Raw genomic sequence first — 22602 nt, 5'->3', positions numbered from 1 at the left:
GTCTACATTTGAGAGTGTTCCATTTGCACTTGCAAAGAATGTGTATTCTGCTGTTATTGAGTAGTGTGTTCTGTATTTGTCTCTTAGGTCTAATTAGTTTATAGTGTTGTTCAAATCCTCTCTTTCCTTATTGATCATCTGTATACTTGTTCTACCCATTACTGAAAGTAGGATGGTGAAATCTCCTATTACTATCATGGAACTATTTCTCCTTCAATTCTATTGATTTTTGTTTCATATATCTTGGGGCTCTGTGTTTCGAGCATATGTGTTTATAATTGCTGTATCTTCTTGAAGGATTGGCCTGTTATCAGCAAGTAATGTGTTTGTCTGATGTTAGGATAGCCACCCCAGCTATCTTTTGATTACAGTTTGCACAGATGATACCTTTACATCATTTCACTTTCAAGATATTTGTGTCACTGAATCTGAAGTGAATCTCTTCTGGATAGAATATCATTGGATCATTTTTTTAAATTCATTGTGCCTATCTCTGACTTTTAATTATTGAGTTTAATCCATTTACATTTAAAAAAACAATTGCTAGTGAGGAACCTAGGTGGCCCAATCAGTTGACTGTCTGACTTTGGCTCAGGTCATGATCTCATGGTTCATGGGTTTGAGCTCCCTGTTGAGCTCCAGCTCAGAGCCTGGAGCCTGCTTCAGATTCTGTGTCTCCCTCTCTTTCTCCCCAGCTTATGGGCGTGTTCTCTCTCTCTCTCTCTCTCTCTCTCAAAAATAAGTAAACATTAAAAAAATAAAAATAATTTCTGGTAAAATAAAAAGGACTTTACTATTTTGTTATTTGTTTTCTATCATATTTTCTGGTTCCTCAATCCCTCCATTATTGCCTTCTTTTGTATACAGTTGACTTTTTGCAGAATACCATTTGATCCTCTTGTCTTTTACTTTTCTGTATACATTTTAGTTTTTCTCTTAGTGGTTACCATAGGGATTATAATCAACATCTTAGTTTTATAACAAACCAAATTAACACCAACTTAGTTTCAATAAATATACAGAACTACAAAACTCTGCTCCTATACAGGTCTGTCCCTCCTCCTTTATGTTCTTATTGTCATAAATTATATCTTTATGCATTAAGTGTCTGTTATCATAGATTTATAGTTTTGTGCATTTTTCTTTCTTTTCTCTGCATTTTTCTTTTATTTTCATTTTTAAAAAATTTTTTTTTAACGTTTATTTATTTTTGAGACAGAGAGAGACAGAGCATGAACGGGAGAGGGTCAGAGAGAGAGAGGGAGACACAGAATCTGAAACAGGCTCCGGGCTCTGAGCTGTCAGCACAGAGCCCGACGCGGGGCTCGAACTCACGGACCATGAGATCATGACCTGAGCCAAAGTCGGCCGCCTAGCCGACTGAGCCACCCAGGCGCCCCTGCATTTTTCTTTTAAATCATAGAGAAAAAAAAAGAGTATACACAAACCAAAATACAATAATACTTTTATATCTACCTTTGTAGTTACATTTTTAATTTAGTTTTTTTTGGGTTTTGTTTTTTATTCTTATGGTTTTGAGTTACTGTGTAGTGCCTTCTCATTTCAGGTTGAAGGACTCCCTTTAGCACTTCTGGTACAGCAGGTCTAGTAATGATAGACTCCCTCAGCTTTGTTTTCTCAGAGCATTCTCCTTCATATTTTGTTGTTAGTGTAGGCGCAAAAATCATTATCAAAATTGCTGATGGATTCAATGCAAATGGTAAAGAGAAGAATCAAGAATAAATCCTAAAACACTGGCTTTTGAGCAACTGAGTAGATGATGGTGTGATTAACTGACATGAGAAAAAACAGGAAGCATATAGTTTTGCCTGGGACATAAAACAAAGAGTTTTGGCCTTTGCTAAATTTGAGATGCACATAAAACATTCCAGTGGAAATATTACTGGACAGAATTAAGGGCTGATATATAAATTTAGGAGTGTTCTATATATAGATCACGTACAGGTAACTATATATGGATTATTACCTATAGACATTTACAAATAGATAGTTTAAGGCATGAGAGTGCTTGAGACCACCTAGGAATGGGTAGATAGAATACAGAGTTTGGGCCAGTGCCCCAAGTCTAACTTTGATAGATCTAGGAGAGAAGGAATCATGTAATGAAACTGAGAAGGAGCTGCCAATAAAGAGGAAACCTGAGGGGCACCTGGGTGGCTCAATGTCCAGCTTCTGCTCAGGTCATGGTCTCGCAGTTCGTGAGTTTGAGCCCCGCGTTGGGCTCTGTGCTGACAGCTCAGAGCCTGGAGCCTCCTTCGGATTCTGTGTCTCCCTCTCTGTCTGCTTATCCCCCACTTGCACTCGGTATCTCTCTCTCTCTCTCTCTCTCAAAAATAAAGATTAAAAAAAATTTTTTAAATAAAGAGGAAACCTGAAAACCATGAAAAAATGTCTCCAAGGACAAGGGACTTGTGCACTATGTCAATTACTTGACAAGAGCAGTCTCAGTGGAAGTTTGGGGCAGGGGCTCAACTGGCCATGGTTGAAAAAATAATATGAAATGAGGTTGTAGAGACAGTAACTATAAATAAATCTTAGAAAAAAATTGATCAAAGGAGAGTAGAGAGGAGATGTGGTAGCTCCACAGCAGTGTTTCTCAACCTTGGCACTACTGATATTTTGGGCCGGATGATTATTTGTTATGGAGAGATGTCCTGTGTATTGCACGGTTTAGTGGCATCCCGGCATCTACCCTCTAGATTCCAGTAGCAACACCTCCCTCCAGTTGTGTCCGCCAAAATTTCTCCAAACATAATTTAATTTCCCCTGGTGGGGCAATATTTCCAACATTTGACAAACACTGCTCTGGAGAAATTCCTGAACTTCATATTTTGGAGCTGTTATGACAAGATCAAGGGTATGATCATGGGAGTTGGGTGGCTGAGTGAGATGGAGAAAAAATCATTGATAGTGAGAAATTCAAGGAATTGAGAGGCCAAGTAGTGATTAGAAGATGAAAATAATTTTTAAAAAGAGGAGCAGGTAGTATAGTATAATATAGTGCCATGAACTTTATAAAGGTGAGTTTTTGAAGAAGAGAGGAAAAATATAAAATGTTAACTGATGGAGCTCTTGTACAAATTAATTTAAGAGACATAATAGTTTCACTATTAGCAATCTGGAAGAACAACTTCATGAAAATATTCCTGAACTTCAATGTAGGCAATTTGAAGTGAAGGGCAAAATATCTAGGTATTTAAAAATATTTAGCTCATCCAATTGTATTTTATTTCATCTCATTTCATTTGCTTTTCCACTAGCTACCAACTGGATATTGTTGTCCCTAGCTGCATTAAACTACAATCTTTTTTTAAATTTTTTTTAATGTTTTTTATTTATTTTTGAGACAGAGACAGAGCATGAGCAGGGGAGGGGCAGAGAGAGAGGGAGAAACAGAGTCCGAAGCAGGCTCCAGGCTCTGAGCTGTCAGCACAGAGCCCGACGTGGGGCTCAAACTCACAAACCAAGAGATCATGACTTAGCCAAAGTTGGACGCTTAACCGACTGAGCCACCAGGTGCCCCTAAACTACAATCTTTTATCTATAGTGTCGAGAAGCAGGGCAGAGAGTAGGGGTGCCAGTGCATACAGACTGGTAGATTGGTGATAACAGAAAGAGCTCCCGCCTAATTTTAACATATAAAGTAAACTGGCTATGCTATTCAAGTATATTTTATAATCCTTTCTGTGTAGTACCTATAAAGCTTTTTAGTGATCAGATTTTGCCCAAGAAGTAATTTTTAAATATCTGCTACATTTTTAAAAGAAGATAGAATTATCTCTGTGGTCCAAGTGTTTTCTAAGAATAGCATTCAGCTTCAGATATTCTGTATTCTGTCTGCGGAGTCCTATGAATATCAGAATGTACTTTTTTTTTCCCCCTAAGGCTCAAGGACAAAAGAAAGTTGCTAGCATGATGGAAAGTAAAGATGTCCACAAAGGAATATTTCAGATTGAGTGGGAACATAAGAAAATGGAGATGGAAATGGAAGATCTAAATCAGAAGGCTTGGGATATTCAGATGCTATTTTTTTCCAGAGATCGTCAAAAGGTAAGCTCTCCTTGCCCCACTACGTAATTTTACTTTCGTTCATTAATGTATTCATTCATTCAAACAGTATTCAATAGGAAGTCTCTGTAATATCAAACATATTCTAAGCCACTAGTTTTTCATGATGTGTATGAATTCTTTTTCTTCCAAGTATTTCCTAATTATCAAACCCAGTGTTCTTTTCCCCAGTCATCACCATCCCTCAGCTGTCTGTAGCACTTGACAATCTTTATTGCCCATTCCTTTGGCTTTTTTCATCTCTATTTTCTGCTGGTTTTTTCTTCCAACATGTCAGGCTGCTCTGCTTCTTTTGCTGACTTCTCTTTTGCTTCTCTTAAATATAGCTATTTAAGATGATGCTTTTAGCTTGGTTTCCTTCCATGCTCTCTCCTTCGATGGTCTCAATTTTTCTAATTTCAGTGATCCCTTCTAAAAGTCCTATCCAAGTTCTCTGTTCCTGAACTCCCTGAATTCTATTTCTGCCTTCCCACCTCCCAACAGCAACTCTTTAATTAATGTGCTTATTTCTGTTCTTTTCAACCACTTACTCAGGCTTGCAGTTGTAGTCATGTGTGATTCCCCTCTCCCCTGTCTTCCAAGTCTGGCCTAGTTTATCTCTTTATTCCTTCATTCTCTATCCCTTCTGCCTTTGCCCTTGCTCAGTTTTTCTTTTTCATGATTTACACTATTGTATAATAACCTCCTAACTGGTCTCTTAACCTTGGGGATTTCTCTTATTTAATATCTACTGTATGCTGCTGTCAGATTAATACTGCTATTTACCTCCAATAACATTACTACTCTCCTCAAACATTTAAAAAAAATTTTGGGGCCGCCTGGGTGGCTCAGTCGGTTGGGTGGCCGACTTCGGCTCAGGTCATGATCTCGCAGTCCGTGAGTTCGAGCCGCGCGTTGGGCTCTGTGCTGACGGCTCAGAGCCTGGAGCCTGTTTCAGATTCTGTGTCTCCCTCTCTCTGACCCTCCCCCGTTCATGCTCTGTCTCTCTCTGTCTCAAAAATAAATAAACGTTAAAAAAAAATTAAAAAAAAAATTTTTTTAATGTTTATTCATTTCCTGAGCGAGAGACACAGAGTGCAAGCAGGGGAGGGGCAGAGAAAGAGGGAGACACAGAATCCAAAGCAGGCTCCAGGGTCTGAGCTGTCAGCACAGAGCCCAATATGGGGCTAGAACTCATGAACCATGAGATCATGACCTGAGCAGAAGTCAGTTGCTTAACCAACTGAGCCACCCAGGTGCCCCTCTGCTCAAACATTTTAAACTGCAACTTCTTACCTGGCAAATGAATTATGAAATCTTTGGGTCGATGTTCCACATCCTTCAGCCCTACTTTTCAAATTCATTCCCACTGTTCCTTTTATACATTAGTATTCTTAAACCAGACTAGTTAATATTTTCTAGGATTTTACCTCTGTGCCTTTGCTCATTACTGATTTTTTAACCTCGAATATCTTTCCTCAGGTTTTTCACATCCCAAATTTATTTTTCAAGGTCTAGTTTAAATGCCACCTGCCCATAAAGCTTCTGGATTTCCCCAGTCCAGAAAAACCACATCCTTTCTCAAACCGCCTTTGAATTTGCAAGTCACTTTATTTTCTGGCAACCTAATCATATCTACATGTTCTCTTTTTCTTGAAGGCTAAGGTCATGTTATCCATCTTTGTATCTCCCTTAGTATCTTTAACTGAAACAATATTAATATATGACTCAAATGAGATACTTAATAAATGTTTGGTGAGTTGAATAAATGAATGAGAAAATAAACTCTAGGTATCTGTAATTATTAGCATACAGGTAAATATATCAATAGCTAAATACAAGTAAATATTATAGCACAAAAGTCAAATAAATCTTGGATAATTTTTATGACAATAGTAACTTTCAAAAATAAGAACTTTTTATAAATTTATCTATTGAAAGAATAGAGAAAAATATACTTACATATATTGTGGGGTTTTTTTCTTCTCCAAGTACCTAAATGAACCAAACTATGAGACTCTGATTGCCGTTCAGATTGGAATAATGGAGCAAACCATTGCTGTTTTAGATAAGGTAGGTCTGAAAGATATTGATCAATTATAATCCCAATAGTTGTGAATCATTTGAACACAGTAATAATGTTCGAAATCATGAATTCAAACATAACCTAATAAAACCTAATAAAATAAAATCAAAACAGATCCTTTACTGACATTCAGGATATAATTAGAGGCCCCTGAATAGTGTCTTTATAACCATAACAAGTATGGTAGACTGAAGTACTTCTTTTAATATTAGAAATAACCCCTTGGGAGATATCTGAGTGTATATGAATTTCCAATTTCACAGAAGTGTTAATAGTCTCTCCTTGGCATAACTTTTTTCATAACTGCTTAACAAATGCTCAGTTTTGATTGTATAGCATATATAAGATGGAAACAAAGTCATCTCAAGGCTATGTGGGATTTTTTAATCTCTCATTTTCACGAATATACAAGATTTTTTTCTAGAATGTGGTATTAAAGTACCCTTCTATCTTTAAACAAATAATTTAATTAACTACTATGTGCAGGCATAATGTAGGCAGTAGGGATATGGTGATAAGATGATATCTTGATGATAATGAATTTAAATTTTTAAAATGTCTTTATAAAATACTCTTTTTCAAAATTATTTTCATGGGGTGTCATGGGGACAAAAATTTCAGACCCACAAAAAGAATGTGGAAAACTGCAAAAAACTACTAAAAAAGCTGGGAAGGTACAGCAATCAAAAAGATATAGCAAATTATACTCTGAGCTGCAATTTACGAGAAGAGCTGGTGGCTGTCTCAGAGAGAAAGGACATCTGTAATGCAATAGGTAAGAATTGTTTCTCTTTAATCAACTGTAGGTTTCTTTAAAAGTAATCACTATTCCTGAATTCTGGTCACTGGTTATCAAGCTGCCAGCATTTCTTCCACAGGGTTAACTGATTCTGAGTGCTGTTTCTGTATTTGAAAGTTTAAATGACAATCCAACTAATTCTATTCTTCATTTTTTGGGGGATAGGGTCTCAACTCACTTGTGAAAAGATTGCCAAAGAACAGTATGAAAACATGATGCATCAACAAAAGTTAACAAATATTTCAAAACAACAAGCTGAACAGATTTCAATACTGCAGGCCGAAGTTGAACGATTAAGGATGAAGACATTTCCTGCTCTTGTTCAAATGTAAAAATGCTGGTGGGAAACAAGACAGACAATCAATCATTTAAAAAATAGTTTCATTTGATTAAAATGATTTTTTTCTCCCATATCAGGACATTTAAGTAGAGCTTCTTCTTAGTTTCATTTTTTAATAGCAAATTATTTAATTTTAGCCTTCATTATTATAAAAATTTTTGTCTTCCACGAATGTGTAAAATATCATGAATTGCTTTTGCTCAAGAATGAACTGAAAATATTCAAGATCTATTTTACTATTTAACTCATTTAGGCTTAATTTTGGTCATAAAGACAAAAAATTTTTAGCCACTACTGGCATTTGCAACTTTATGAAATTACCAGAAAACTTAGGAGTTAATGGATGATTTTCATACTTTTCTGTATTAAGTTTTCTTCAGCAAGGATTTATGTAATCAGAAAAAAAAATTACCAGGGGGCACCTGGGTGGTTCAGTCGGTTTAGTGGCCAACTCTTGATTTTGGCTCAGGTCATGATCTCATGGTTGTGAGACAGAGTCCTGCATCGGGCTCCATGCACAGCATGGAGCCTGTTTGGGATTCTCTCTTTCCCTCTCTCTGCTCCTCCCCTGTTCTGTCTCTCTTGCTCTCTCTCTCTCAAAATAAATAAGTAAACTTTTGAAAAAAGAAAACAACTATCAGAACATATAAGATCATTCCCTATTCTAGCCTGAAAACAAAGTGAACTGTTTACTTTTACCAAGCCTTAAGTCATTTGAAAAGTACAACATATTTTTTTTAATGTTTATTTATTTTGATAGAGAGACAGGGGTTGGGGGAAGGGCAGAAAGAAAGGGAGAATCTCAAGCAGGCTCTGCGCTGTCAACATAGCCCAATGTGGGGCTTGATCTCACAAACCATGAGATCATGACCTGAGCTGAAATCAAAGAGTTGGTTGCTCAACCGACTGAGCCACCCAAGCATCCTGCTACATATTTTCTTCTATATAAACATAACATAATCTTCTATATTTCATATTCATTGTAATAGATGATGATAATGAAATAAAGAGAAGATTAAATGGTCAGAAAGCTGCTTTGCCCTGGACTGTTGCATTCCAAGATGATACCATTGGGATCATTGGTGTAGGGAAAGCAAGAGAGCTATTATTATAAAACCTATTTAGAAAAAAATCTTTAAGAGATTTAAAATCTTCTATTTAGAAACTTCCAGGATAGTACCATAATTGATCACCCGTATACTGATCAATAGGAATGGTAAGAGAAATAATAGGTCCAATGGGTTTTTTTTGTTTTTGTTTTTGTTCAAGTTTATTTATTTATTTTGAGAGAGACAGAGCACGAGTGGGGTAGGGGCAGAGAGAGAGAGGGAAAATTCCAAGCAGGCTCTGTGTGATGCAGAGCCCGATGCAGGGCCTGAATTTACAAAATTGTGAGATCGTGATCTGAGCCAAAATCAAGAGTCAGATGCTTAACTGACTGAGCCACTCAGACACCCCACAGGCCCAACATCATTTTTGAGGACTCACCTCCTTAGTACCAGAATGACTCCTCGAGTAGTTGATTTGATTCAGCAGAAAAGTGCCCATTGGTAACATTCTCTACATTTGGGTTCCTTCAGAATTATCTCTGAGATTGTGGGGTGATTGTGGAGGTGATTGTGGGGGTGGGAGGGTAGACCCAAGGTTGGAGAAGTGTGTTAAGAATACAAAAACTTGGGGGACCCCTGGGGGGCTCAGTCAGTTAAGCATCTGATTCTTGACTTCAGCTCAGGTCATGATCTCAATGGTTTGTGGGTTTGAGGCCACATCAGGCTCTGTGCTAACAGTGCAGAGTCTGCTTGAGATTCTCGCTCTCCTTCTGCCCTTCCCCCACTGGCACGCATGCTCTCTCTCTCAAAATAAATAAACTTAAAAAAATAATAAAAGAATACAAATACTTGATAACTTATGATGAGATTGTCAGAAGTTCTCTGTCCTGTTGGATTGAGTAACCATGGTTATATTAGGCTTTTTGTTCTTTCCATTTTTTCTAGTGATATAAATTCCATGCCACCCATATTAGTTGCCTGAAGGCTCCATTTGCTAATAGTCACTGCCACAAATTTCACTGTGAATTCCTAGATCTTAACAGCCTATGTAATTTCTATTTCTCAGTGGCCACCCTGGGTGACTCTTAACAATTCAATCTCTGCTTGAGAGCCTCATTTTTTGAGGCTTAGAATGGAGATTAGCAGAAATCTCTGGTCTCAAGCTATATTCTAGTAGCAGCACTTTTCAACAGGAGACATCTTCTGGTTTGTGGGTTGGCTTCAGAAAAGCACATGGGTCATTCACCCCAACCCACTCTTGATACTGTCCATGGTACTGATTCCTCTCAGCTTCTGCTGAACTAATAGCAATTATATATTTCTAGTCCTTTAAAATATTATCAGGGGCACCTGGGTGGCTCAGTCAGTTAGGCGTCTGACTTCAGCTCAGGTCATGATCTCATGGTCTGTGAGTTCAAGCCCCACATCAGGCTCTGTGCTGACATCTCAGAGCCTGGAGCCTGTTTCAGATTCTGTGTCTCCCTCTTTCTCTCTCCTCCCCTTCTCATGCTCTGTCTCTCTCTTCTTAAGAGTGAATAAATGTTAAAAAAAATTTTTTTTAATATTAGCTATATTATAAAGTAGTAAGATAATTAATTGGGTCAAATACAGCACAGTTTTAAGCACAGGACTTGCTTAGTAGGGCTCTGTTGCTAGCGTTTTAAATAACTATTTAGTTTATTTTTTAATTTCTAATGTTTATTTATTTTTGAGAGAGAGAGAGGGAGAGAGAGCAGGAGAGTGGCAGAGAGAGAGGGACACACAGAACTCAAAGCAGGTTCCAGGCTCTGCATTGTCAGCACAGAGCCTGATGTGGGCTCGAACTCATGAATTGAGATTATCACCTGAGCCGAAGTTGGATGCTTAACCACCTGAGCCACCCAGGTACCCCAATAACTATTTACTTTTTAAATAACTATCTTAAATTTCCTCATCTTTAAAATTGGGATTCTGATAATTAAAAAAAAAATTTTTTTTTAATGTTTATTTTTGAGACAGGGAGCACAAGCAGGGGAGGGGCAGAGAAAGAGGGAAACACAGAAACTGAAGCAGGCTTCCCAATGTGGGGCTGGAACTCAAAAACCACGAGATCATGACCTGAGCCATATTCAGGGGCCCCTGGGTGGCTCAGTCGGTTAAGTGCGCAACTCTTGATTTCAGCTCAGGTCATGATCTCATGGTTTGTGGTTTCAAGCCCTGCATCAGGCTCCGTGCTGACGGTGTGGAGTCTGCTTGGGATTCCGTCTCCCACTCTCTTTCAAAATAAATAAATAAAAACAAACATTAAAAAAAATTTTTTTAAGTACATTATTCAGTGATCTTTTAATAAATGTATCCCATTAAATAGAGGTGAAATTCAACAAATGAGTAAAAAGGGTACTGCCTCATGGGCATCTTGGGTATCAAACTGTCCCACAAGCCTGAACCATGTTCCTTGACCCACCGCCTGTTGCAGGAATGTCCACTGTGCTGCTGGAGCCCTTAGCACCCAGCCAGTGCCTTGGAAATGCAGATTACTATGGTGCCTATTTGCTGTCCCCAACTCTCCCAGAACCAGAGTCCCACTGATGCTATAGTTCCTCCAAGTGGACATGTAAGGGTGACTTTAGGGGATGTGCTAATCAACAGTGAGTAGCTGCAGCCAAATGCCAGTACCATTGCTAGGGAAACCACTTCTCATGCCACATTTAGGCCCTCTGGCTGAGCAGCAAGCAGCAGGGGAGGCTTATAGGCTCAAAACAGCACAGGTTCCCAGGGATGCCTATTCAGGAATCTCAGGGTCACGGGAGGCCCATGAGAGGGCTAGGCCAGTCCTCTTGGGTTCACAGCAACTAATGACAATGGCAGTGTATAGAAGGCAGGAATTTGTGTGGTGAGAGAAGGGTATGTGGCGAGGGGGGTGGACACTTAACAATTAGAATGGATGTAAGACCAGGGTCTGAAGGTTTCCTGCTATGCCGAATATTAATAGTTTGTTAGATCATGGGGCAGTACTGGGTCAAAAATGGGTACACTTTGGGGCACCTGGGTGGCTCAGTTGATTAAGAATCCGACTTCAGCTCAGGTCATGATCTCAAGGTCCATGGCTCAGAGCCTGGAGCCTGCTTAGGATTCTGTGTCTCCCTCTCTATCTGTCCCTCCCCTGCTCATGCTCTGTCTGTCTCTCTCAAAAATACATAAACATTAAAAACAATTTAAAAAACATGGGAGTACACTTGGAGGAGGAAGGGCCTCGGGGTATTGGCTATTTACCTACTAGTAGGGAAGTACTTTCTTTCAAGATGTTTTTAACTAAGTAAAGCTGTTTTAGCCCTTAAAAGGACCTAAACGCAGAAATCCAGAAGGCCCTCAGGAAGGACCGTAAGTTAGAACCAACAAGCCACTGATCTACATAGCTCTCTCTCCATCTATCATCTCTGCCTTTCTTAGTAAGATCACACACTATCCTTAGTATGCTAGCTTTTCTGCTTCCAAGTTTACCTACAACAGCTTCAGCCACAAAAAAAGATGGGCTTTCTTTTCCTCAGCCCAATTTCAATTCTCCATCTGGGCCAGCTTGAGTCATATTCTGTGTACAGCCATCACAGGTAACACAGCAGCCAGAAACATGACACTATCAATGTGGGTTTCTGCCTGAGGAGTCATTACAAACTGAGAAAAAGCTAGAAAAGTAGACGAATGTGAAGGACCTTGTAGGTCTTGAAGTGGGGGATAAGGATATGTTGTTTTGCAAGAGACAGACAGCCATTTCACTAAATGACATGAAGAATACAAAAAGCAAATCTGAAGACAGGGACGAATATAATATTTGGATATATGAACAAGTTTAATTACCTGCTATACCATCCAGATAGAAATATGTGACAAATAGATGGAAACAAGGTTCATAAACTTAGGACACAGACAGGCATTTTTAGACCACGTTAGGTTTAGACATTCTCCAGACTGAACTATTTTTTAACATTTAAAATAAAACTTTTTTATCCAACAAAACAATGTATTAAAATTGACTTTCAGAAATGCCCAGATTATTTTTTAAACATGATTTAATTTTTTTTTTACGTTTCTTTAAATGTCAAGTTATCTTTGGAAAATTTATCCAAAATAAATTGATTAAAATAACCAAAATAAATTGCTCTAAATGGATATTCATCAAGATACCTTTCTCTAAGCCCTTATGTTTCTACCTTCCCTTTAAATTGAATGTATGAAGTATCTTTTAAGTGGGAATTCTCAAAAATATTCTGGAGAAAAAATTATGAATTAAACACCCATAAATTCTTCTTCATTTCTGTTATAGTGTAGCAATTTATCATCTAACCCACAGTGGTCTATCAACTGAGTCAGGCTGAGTTTCTTGTTCTCCTCGCACAGAGCCGACTGCAACTCGTAAAGCAATAGCTGGCTACAGCTTCTCCATTTCCGTATTAACAACTGCAACTGAGACAGGTCGTTCTGAAATAGGAAAAAAATAAAATAAATAAAGATATGTCAATAGCTAGATACTTCAACATTTTAACGTACTTTTTTAACATACTTAATGAAAGTTGTTAAATTAGTCGACTGAGTAGGTTTAAGGGGTAATATACTTGGTCAGGATTGGGACTTCTAACTCAAGCAAAAGTAGGATGGTTTTAAGTAGAATGGTTACAATGTCAACTCAGGTTGAGTTCCATTTTGCTTGGTCCAAGCTCTAGACCATCCTTACTTACCCTCAGGGACAAATCAAATCATGAAGTAGGACAAAACTATGTAGAGAAGCAACAATATAGGTTAACAAAACAAAACAAAACCTTTATTACAGCTGTACTTTAAAAAAAATGAAAATATTCAACTTAATATAAATATAAATTAAAACCCAAGTAGTTATATTTAGTAAAACCCTAAAAATTCAAGACCGCAAATAAGACACACTATCCTACCACTTACTCCACATTGCCGGGAAGGAGGAGGAACTACGTACGTACCTGTGAGTGATCCAGGTAAGTAAAGGTTATCTTCTTCCAAGTGCCCAACTTCTATGGAATTCAACCTATCTGGGCTGAAGTCTAAAATCTAATTTATATTTGTTGTTTTTAGCAAACAAAATACCTGGAGCATTTTAACAATTTGGAAGAACACAAGATTATTACTAAAAATATTTTTTATTGTACTCTGTGGCCCAATTTTAGCTTTTATAATCATTCACTGGCAGCTGTCACTTCTGTTGCCGTTGTACTTGCATCTATCTTTTGGTACTAATACTTCCTACAGGCTGGAAACTAGAGAGAAAAGCTTCTACTATGTATTAAATGAGAGCTGGCAATTTTTAGAGTTGCACCTGGTGTTGAGAGACCTACTCTCCTCTAAATCTATGACTAACATTTGGGTTACAGTTGTGGGAAGCCAGGTTTCTGGATATTTGGCTTACTGCTCATTGTGCTAAAATAAACTTATTTTCTCTTTGAAATTACTTATCATTTATCTAAAAATTAAAACAAAAAAAGAAATGGTTCTGAAATTATTCTCACCTTTGATCTATACATTTTAACCAGTTTTAGCCTCCGAAGAAGGTCTTCTTTCTCCTCAATCTGCTTCACCAATTTTGCTCTTTCTTCACTTAATCCTTGTTTGGGAAGATCCTCATTCACAAAGCCACTTTGGAGATCACTTCGTGACTCAGTGTCAAGTGATTGAGATTCACTTGCACTGATATTTTTGAAGGTATTTTTCAAATATGTACTTTCTTCAAATTCATTGTCTGTGTGTTTAAAATTTTCCTGAAATTCCAAACAGTTTTCTTCTGTTGAAGATGCTGGTTTCTTGGAAAAAGTCTGATCATTCCCTTCATTCTCTACTTTAAGACGTTTTACCACACTATCACAGGAATTAAATGAAGATCTTGTTTTCCTTAATCGTTCTCTAAGTGTTGCACTCATAGGCTGGAAAAAAGCACAAAACCTTAATCAAGAGAAACATTCTCGTATAAGTAAATCAACTAGAAATAAATACCTTACAATAGGAGACACCACTAGATGGCTTTATATCTCCATATATCTAAAGTAACCATCACAAAATGTCTTTAATTCCTGCAAGCCCCATTAATTTCATTCTTTTCATTTTAGCAAAGTCAGCACCCTTCTAAAATAGTGTTGAGACACTTATCCCGTTCTTCACAAACATTTGTTCAGCAACTAGCACGTGCCTGACACTAATGAGTGCTTCTTAAGGAAAAGACCTAGATCCTGCCGCCAAAGACCTTCAGAATACTGCAGATTCAAACTTCCTCAATTTGGAATTTTGTAATAACCTGATCTGAAACTAAATGAAAATAATTGATTCAAGATGAAAATCGGGGGGGGGGGGGGGCGGGGGGGCAGGGAGTCAAACCCATTAGCTAAGAATAAAAACCTGAAATTGTTTAATAGTTACTAAAATACCTACTTCTTGATCTACACATTATGTAAATTAACAACCTCCAGTAGAATTAAACCCACTACTGGCCCAATGCCTAGAAATAATGACTAGCTCCACTCAGAGAAGTAAGATACTCGTACTTGTTTTCTTGAACTACTTGTACAGGGAGAGGGTGCATTGGCACAGTCCCGTGGAGTGCTAGGTGAAATCACAGCCGAGTAGGATGGGCTTTCCATCTTGAAAATGAAATCTTGGTTTACCTCTAAAAAAAAAAAAAAAATCAGAACGTAAATAAAATTAACCCACACCTTTATATACTCAGTTTTTGTAAAAGAACTTATTGTTGTACATATAACAGCCACAAGTAGGCCAGCAACTATTTCACTTAGTTGTGATTCATTCTTAGGCTTTCTACAGTTTTCCATTTACCTTCCTAAATAAATAAGACTACTAGTTTTTTTCGGGGCAAATTAACAAGCACCTCGCGTAAACACTCTCCATCTTCAAATCTGCCGTGTGGGGGCTGGGGAGAACAACCACCTTGGAATTCTTCAGGAATTCTTTAATTTCTTACACCACCTTTACCATGAAAGGAAATATAACTGAAATCTTGACTCGGAAAACATAATCAACCAGGTCACACTACCTTAAAACCTAAAAAACTCTGTGACCAGAAATCATGCCTGAGAAACAGCAACACAAACGCAGATAAATACACGTCTGTGTCAAGTAGCAATTAAACCCTGAAAGGGAGTTGGCCTAAGTTTGTTTCCTCAAACAAAGTCATCAATTTTACTGGGGGCTGGGGACAGGGAGGAGTTTCTTCCTTCCTCCCACCACAGCAGAAAACCCACACTAACCCTGGAAAGATCTCAGGTCAGAGGATGGGTTGAGGAGGGGTTGAGAGGTCCCCTGACCGCGGAAAGGGAGTTCTACTCGACTCCACAACCGACGCCCAAGCAGACCCGCTCTGAAACATTCGCTGCTGCCGGCACGCCACCTCCCTTCGCCTTCCCCCAGAGGAGAAAATGCGCGCCGCCGCGGCCGCAGCCTGTCCCGTCCCAGGGGCGGGGCCTCACGGGAGGCGGAAGAGACGCGCGATTGGCCAGATTGACCGACGCGTTCAGTTTTGCGCGGTCTAGCGACCAAGAAGGGTGGGACTGCATGCGTGCGCGCGCGCGGCCACGAGCGCCCGTGAAGGGGTGGTGGCTGAGCTGGGCCTCGCGGAGCCGACAGAGACGCGTGATTGGCCCGGTCGGAGGACGCTCGCAGCTCTGCTCCGCCCAACGCCAAAGAGCTGTGGCCTTGTGCGCGCGTGGCCGCGAGCCTCCGCAGGCGTCGGGGGCGGGCCCGGCTGAGCTTGGGAAGACTGACGGCTTCCGAGCGGGGGGGGGGGGGGGGCGTGCTTCTTTCCCGGGCGTCCTATCCCTCCTCTTTCCTGGCCTCGCCTTCTTTTCCAGCTTCCTGGTTTTTTGGTGTGTGAAGTACGTCTGAGCTTTCCCCCGACACCGCCCGCCCATTTTCCTGCTTCTCGATGGTGTCCGCCCTCGCTCACCACAGCAATGGTCCTTCCTCAGACGGGGCGGGAGGAAAAGCCGCAGAGCCGGCTGTGGGTTAAATTCAAGGCTGTAAGCCCTCCTGAGGCAGAGACCACAAAAGAGCAGCGCTGGGTTACGCGGCCGGTTGAGAACCAAACATGTTAGAAATCTCTCCAAGAGGCCCGGCGGATGCAGTTGAGCTAATTTCCAGCCTTTGCTGCCGCCAACGGCGGTTCTGTCATAGGTTTTCTACTGAAAACCTCAATTTTTAAATTCTTTAGCTTGGCTTCCAGTCTGGTCAAATCTGTGAGAATGTAGCCCCTTTGGGCTATGCGGGAAGCAGACCAATCACTAAGTAAGTTTGTGTTGGTCCAGAATTCAGATGTTTTGAGGCAGGGATGGCCCTTGCTGAACACTGGGCAGCGCATTCCTCTAAAATAACCCTCAGGGGCGCCTGGGTGGCTGGGGTTGGTTAAGCATCCGGCTTTGGCTCAGGTCATGATTTCCCAGTTCGTGAGTTCGAGCCGCGTGTCCGGCTGTCAGCGTTTCCAATCTCTCTCTCAAGATAAATAAAAAATTAAAATAACCTTCCTGCAGGTGCCTGCCTGGCTCAGTGGGAAGAGCGCGGGACTCTCGGGACTCTTGATCTCGGGCTGGTGAGTTTGAGCCCCACGTTGGGCACAAAGGTTACTATTAAAAAATAAAACATTAAAAAAATAACCCTCACTTCCTGGTGGTGGTGTTCTGTTGCTGTGCAACAACAAAGTTAAATAAATTGGGTGGAGCACTGGGTTTGGGGAAAGACAATTAGTAATTTCTGAGTCACATGGGAGTTGGGAACTTTTGAGGAGCTAGTGTTTTCAACCCTAATGAACGGCCATTGTGAATGTTGACACTGTCTCTCTTTACAAATGTCTCATAATGGCTTACAAGTAGCCAGGACCCCAAGGAATTAACTGAGTCCTAAGCGGTTAAATATAGAACCTGAAGACAACCCAGTGCAGTGATTAAGGATATAAACCTTGGAGGCAAATTGCCTAGGTTCAACTCCTGAGATTGTTTTATATGCTTGGTAAGGTAGTTGTCTCTGTGCCTTGGCTTCCTTATCTGTAAAATAGGCACAATAGCACCGCCCTCCTAGGGACTGGAGAATTAAATGAGAATTCATGACAGGGGAAGCACTCACTAGTTGTGATTTTATATATGCAACTGTAGTCACCATTCCCTCATATAAAGGTATGTGTCATAGGGGCGCCTGGGTGGCTCATTCGGTGAAGTGTCAGACTCTTGGTTTCTCACCCGGTTCATGAGTCCAGGCCCCAGATCAGGCTCTTGGCCGACAGCAGACGGCCTGCTTTTGAGTCTCTCTCCCTCTCTCTCTCTCTCTCTCTCTCTCTCTCTCCCTCCCTCCCTCCCCCTCCCCCACTCATTTTCTCTCGCTCTCACTCTCTTTCAAAATAAATACACTTAAAGGTATGCATCACATAATTCTTTCACCCTTTCACTTATCGCCCCCAAAAGGCCAGATTTATTTTATTTTATTTTATTTTTTTAATTTTTTTTTAACGTTTATTTATTTTTGAGACAGAGAGCGACAGAGCATGAACGGGGGAGGGTCAGAGAGAGAGGGAAACACAGAATCTGAAACAGGCTCCCGGCTCTGAGCTGTCAGCACAGAGCCTGACGCGGGGCTTGAACTCACGGACCGCAAGATCATGACCTGAGCCGAAGTCAGACGCTTAACCAACTGAGCCACCCAGGCGCCCCAAGGCCAGATTTTTTTTGAAGATGCTGTCATCTATAAGATCCTACGTAATTTAAGCCAAAAATAGCAGAAAATGTGGTGCCTCCGTATATAATTAATAATACATATTCCACTTCTTCTAAATTTTTCAAAAACTATATAAATTAACCTCAAGGAAGTTACAAAATGAAAGGGAGAACTCATGATTTTCTGATACAGGTGTTATTCACCTCACCAAGCCACAGGTCTGTCTGTACATTTATTTCTCTCTTTACTCATCCATTGGCATCAGTTACACTGAAAAAAGCAGAATGATTTGTCCTGACACCAGAAGCACAATGCAGACTCTGCATATTCTTTATACCTTGGGGCATAAGGTTGGGTTGTTTTTATGATTCTCTAAAATCAGCTGCTCCAAAATCCTTTTATCATGACAGCCTAAGCTCAGAGCTGCGTTTTTCCTGGCTGCATAAAGGAAAACAACACCTTGCCTTGCAAATGTTCTGACTTGCTTATTATGTGAACTGGTATATTAAATGGGATTGTTTTGGCCAGATTTTCAAAGAACTTCAGAATAAGTGCTCAGGAAAACCTGTATTTCAGAAATGCGCATTTGTTGACCTACATCTCTGACTTCCATGTACTGTTAGAACTGAACGATCTTCCCAGGGTTAAGTTTGGTATTTTACTTAACTCTCGTGACATTCCCAAATAGAAACATACCTTCCATTTTCAACTTTGTGTAGAGGGTCTGGAATATAGCCCCTCATAGTTTTCATTATACCTTTACATAAGGCCTAGCAAACACTTCCGTGTCTTTAGGAGCCCGAAATCTATTGGCTCCTAAGGGGTTTGTTGTTTGTGACACAGGACATTGTATGTTACTTGAAACTTTTCAGGCTGGGAAAAACACAGCCCTAGAGAGCCAGAAGGCAAGGACTCCTGCCTGACTCTGCCATAGAGAATAATTTGAACAATAGAATTCAATGATAATAGTAATTAATACTAACCTAAGGCAGTATGTTTCTCTGTGTTTTTAAATTTCTCCAATACCCAAGGCTACTGTTAGCTACTTTGTTATTCACCAGGGAGTGGTAAAATGCTCCTTCCAGTTCTTGTCTGTGATTATTGTCAGTGGGATGATGACATAGGCCTAAAAATCTTTATGAGGGTTTTTTATTCATTTTTTAATAGCAAGAAAAAAATAGTCTCCCTTTCTCCATATAAACACACACGCACACACACGTACACACACATACACACACACGTTTAAGCCACAATTTAAAATTTCATTTTCTGGATTTATTTTTTAAATTCTTGGCTGTAGCATTATTTTAAAAATCTTAACAGGGTGACCTAAATTCCATTCCACTGACTTTTGTGTATTAACACAATTTTTTATATCATGCAGATATAGCTAGCGTCCATAGATATTTTTTTAACAATGAAAAATATACATTTTTAAAACCAGGATTAAAATCCATTTGGGTGAGGTATTGTGTAAAATCCACACGATTAAATTGATTTATATTGTGCATTAGGGCAGGTTAAACAAAATTTAATATACATTTGTAACACTCAGATAAAGTCTACTAAATTCTCTTAACTAGCTTTCAGTATTTCTTCTGACATTTGTATATAAGTAGAAAATCTTCAAAAACTCTCCTGTATGTTTCTCTTGCCATGAATTTGATTCTCATAGATTTATCCATGGTAAAGATGTGTTTTAGTGCTCTGTTATCTTACAAATTTCCCTTTGCGTAACTGACAAACTATTTCTATTTCTTTTCTCTATTACTGAAAGATCTCATATGGAATTCTATAATATGTAATTGATGGACTTTTTAAAAAAAAATTTTTAACGTTCATTTATTTTGAGAGAGAGACAGAGTGTGATCAGGGGAGGGGCAGAGAGAGAGGGAGACAGAATCTGAAGCAGGTTCCAGGCTCTGAGCTGTCAGCACAGAGCCCAACGTGGGGCTCAAACTCACGAACCATGAGATCGTGACCTGAGCCGAAGTTGCGTGCTTAACCAACTGAGCCTCCCAGGTGCCCCAAACCGATTTTTTTTTTCACCCTCAAGATGAAAGAGCCCTTGACTTAGCTAGCTATTAGGCATGCCTGAGAGGTTGCCTTACTGAGTAGGATGGCTACTTAGAGCAGGAAAATATGGGGAGGGGCAGTACCATTAGTGTGATAAAAACTTGTCCACTGCAAGACTAGAAAACTCATCTGGTAACTAATATTGAGGGTAGGATACTGAACAAGAACCTTACAGAGCTCCTTTCACCTGAAGTTCCTGTCTTATTTTATTAGATCTGGCATTTTGTCAAGTTCGTTAGAGACTAAAGAAGCAAAAGTGTCTGTGATTCACTGTTGTTACTGGGGTGTGTTCTCTTGGAGAAGAATAGAGTGATTCAGGTTAGATTAATAATGGTGAGGAAGGGGGTAGATAGTGTGTGGGTGGGAGGGTCGTGGCAGAGGAGTTAAGACTGTGGAAAGGTAATGGTAATAAAAGTATAGCTAAAGGCCACATTTTTTTCTCAGATCCTTTATTAACTCAAATGTTACTGCTGCATTCATTTCGAGGAAAAAAGGCATTAGATGTCAGCAAATCCTTAAGCAACAGAACATGTCTTATAATCATCCTTAACTACCTGAAGTTTGAGAGATAACAACTCCCAAGATAATTTCACAGTATTGAAATCTGTTTGAAGTGCTGGCAAAGAAGTCAATGCATTTTGCTATCCTTGCTTCTCGTTACTGTTTCAGTCTTTTTATATTAAAAGCTTTTATATTAAAAGCTTTCTTCTTGATGATATTTTTTAGATGGAGAAGCAAGACTGTCTAATTGTACCAGGAAAATAAGGAGTTAAGAGATCATTCTACCATGTTCTAGGATGCTATTGATTTTTTTTTTCATCTGCTCTTCTAACCCCTTGGCAAACTTTGATGATAGATATAGTAGTAGAGAAAATCTGTGAGTCAGCCTACAACCAGAAATGTTCTGGTCCAATTCATGATCTGAAAGCTAGTTTGAAACTTCATCCCTTTCCCACCATTCCCAAAGGCTACATAAAATGCCTTAGATTTTCATCATGGGCCTTATGAGCAGTACCAAACTCATTGAACGCAGAGCACCTGGCACAGAGGTCTAAATCCCCAGGGAGGATCCACTGGAAAGACATTATCAAAGATGGGGGAGGTGGCTTGAGCAAAGGCAACTCTTCCTTGATTCTCTCTCTTCCACCTCCAAGACATCCTCATGCCCACGTCCCCCACGCCATACCTAACTTGTCAGTGACCTCAGAATTACCCAGATCTCCACTCTGTCACACCTCTGTGGCCACCAAAAAATAATGCGTGAAACTTGATGATGATGCTGGTGACCCTCACCTGGCAAATGGTACCACCATTTTTTAATAGTGAAAATATGTGTTTCCCATGAATAGGATCTTGGAAAAGAAGCATCAAATATAGCTACATTAATCCTGACCTGATCCTCCAAGACTCCACCCATCTATTTAAACTTCATTAACCCAAAATTAAGACAATAGTTTTCCTTCAACAATGAGCACCTTTAACTCAAACTCTTGCCAAACCTCCCACCTCCCCAAGTTTTCCCCTTATGTGCCACTCTAGTTACTACTATCACAGCTTTCAAGTACCTACATCATCTCCGTTATTTTTCCCTTTTCAATGTAAGTGACTGGCTCTGAGTCAAATTATCCTTTTCTTAGAGCCATTTACAAACTTTTCCTTTATCTTTTTTTTTTTTTAATCAAGAGAATGTTACTCAACTGTTTTCCAGTAGTCCATAGTACATGGAAATGATGGCTTAGTTTGCACTGTTTACCCTCTTCCTTACACTGTGTTATAACTTGTGAATCTATGCCTTTCTGTGAGTGCTGGATATTGAAAACTCAACCTCTATGTTACCAAAGGTCTACTGTGAGTAGAATTCATACCAAATACACAGATAACACTGACCAGCAGACACGGTCTTCTTAGACTTTTGAAAGCCTGTCATTTGGCAGATAGCATATCATGATACCAAAGAACACAGGTTTGGGTTTTGGAAAGCAGGCAACTAATCACGTCCACATTTGTTAAGCAAATTCCTATGAGACTATGAATTATAAGCTGCCCGTAGGATTTTTAAAAACAAAAAAGCATTACTATAGGTTGCCATTTTCTGAAATGCTTTCCTAGCGTAACTCTGGGCCGTTGAAATAGGGCATTTTAAACCTGCACATACAAGTTTAAGATTTTTGTAAAACTGCCAAATCTTTAATATAACAATAATTAACATAAAGCTTGTGCAATTAAGCTGCCCCAAAAGGAATGAGTTTGAATCTTTGGCAAGATGTTCCTCTTTTTTAAAAAGCAGCTTTACCAGTACATATTATCTTCACTCAGAGCTGTTTCCCTTAGTTTTGTAGGTATGTGAAGCTGACTTTGTTTCATGCCAATAAGTGTCTATAGGGATAACAGTTTATTTTCAGTCACTATTTTTCGGAATGAATCAATCCTAACCAAACCAACTTTATCCCCCAATATAATCTGCTATGAATATTTTCAT

General features: G+C 39.4%; 3 protein-coding genes across 4 annotated transcripts in view; 2 read left to right on the top strand and 1 right to left on the bottom strand.

Moving 5' to 3' along the window:
• CFAP43 (cilia and flagella associated protein 43) overlaps positions 1-7364 on the top strand; it is a 125102-nt gene extending 117738 nt beyond the window's left edge. The window contains exons 35-38 of one of the 2 annotated variants that reach the window (XM_042908543.1): positions 3907-4071; positions 6061-6141; positions 6776-6929; positions 7119-7364. In XM_042908543.1, the coding sequence (XP_042764477.1) occupies positions 3907-4071; positions 6061-6141; positions 6776-6929; positions 7119-7285 (567 nt within the window). In that variant the 3' untranslated portion in view covers positions 7286-7364. The remainder of the gene's footprint in view (positions 1-3906; positions 4072-6060; positions 6142-6775; positions 6930-7118) is intronic. The other variant, XM_042908544.1, reaches the window with a different exon arrangement.
• A 4783-nt stretch (positions 7365-12147) lies between these two features.
• On the bottom strand, positions 12148-15797 carry SFR1 (SWI5 dependent homologous recombination repair protein 1). Its single transcript, XM_042908211.1, has 4 exons — positions 15599-15797; positions 14879-15000; positions 13853-14263; positions 12148-12797 (listed from the first exon to the last, which is right to left on the bottom strand). Exons 2-4 carry the CDS (start codon positions 14972-14974, stop codon positions 12606-12608), a joined length of 699 nt encoding a protein of 232 aa, XP_042764145.1. The 5' UTR covers positions 14975-15000; positions 15599-15797; the 3' UTR covers positions 12148-12605.
• Positions 15798-16093: 296 nt separating this feature from the next.
• COL17A1 (collagen type XVII alpha 1 chain) overlaps positions 16094-22602 on the top strand; it is an 89383-nt gene continuing 82874 nt past the window's right edge. The window contains exons 1-2 of the mRNA XM_042908532.1: positions 16094-16222; positions 16874-16932. The gene's annotated coding sequence lies outside the window, so the exon portion shown is untranslated. The remainder of the gene's footprint in view (positions 16223-16873; positions 16933-22602) is intronic.

Source organism: Panthera leo, chromosome D2 (genome assembly GCF_018350215.1).
Source record: "Panthera leo isolate Ple1 chromosome D2, P.leo_Ple1_pat1.1, whole genome shotgun sequence".
Classification (NCBI taxonomy): Eukaryota; Metazoa; Chordata; class Mammalia; order Carnivora; family Felidae; genus Panthera; species Panthera leo.
The sequence above is the reverse complement of the archived record's forward strand: the minus strand, read 5'-3'. Positions and strand labels throughout refer to the sequence as shown.

Bases quoted from the DNA above. Each gene is read 5' to 3' on its own strand.
- SFR1 (XM_042908211.1), bottom strand. From the start codon at position 14,974: ATGGAAAGCCCATCCTACTCGGCTGTGATTTCACCTAGCACTCCACGG. The intron at 14,264-14,878 runs GTACGAGTATCT...GCTTTTTTCCAG, and splicing joins CAAGTAGTTCAAGAAAACAA to CCTATGAGTGCAACACTTAG. The intron at 12,798-13,852 runs GTGAGAATAATT...TTCCTATTTCAG, and splicing joins TTAAAATGTATAGATCAAAG to AACGACCTGTCTCAGTTGCA.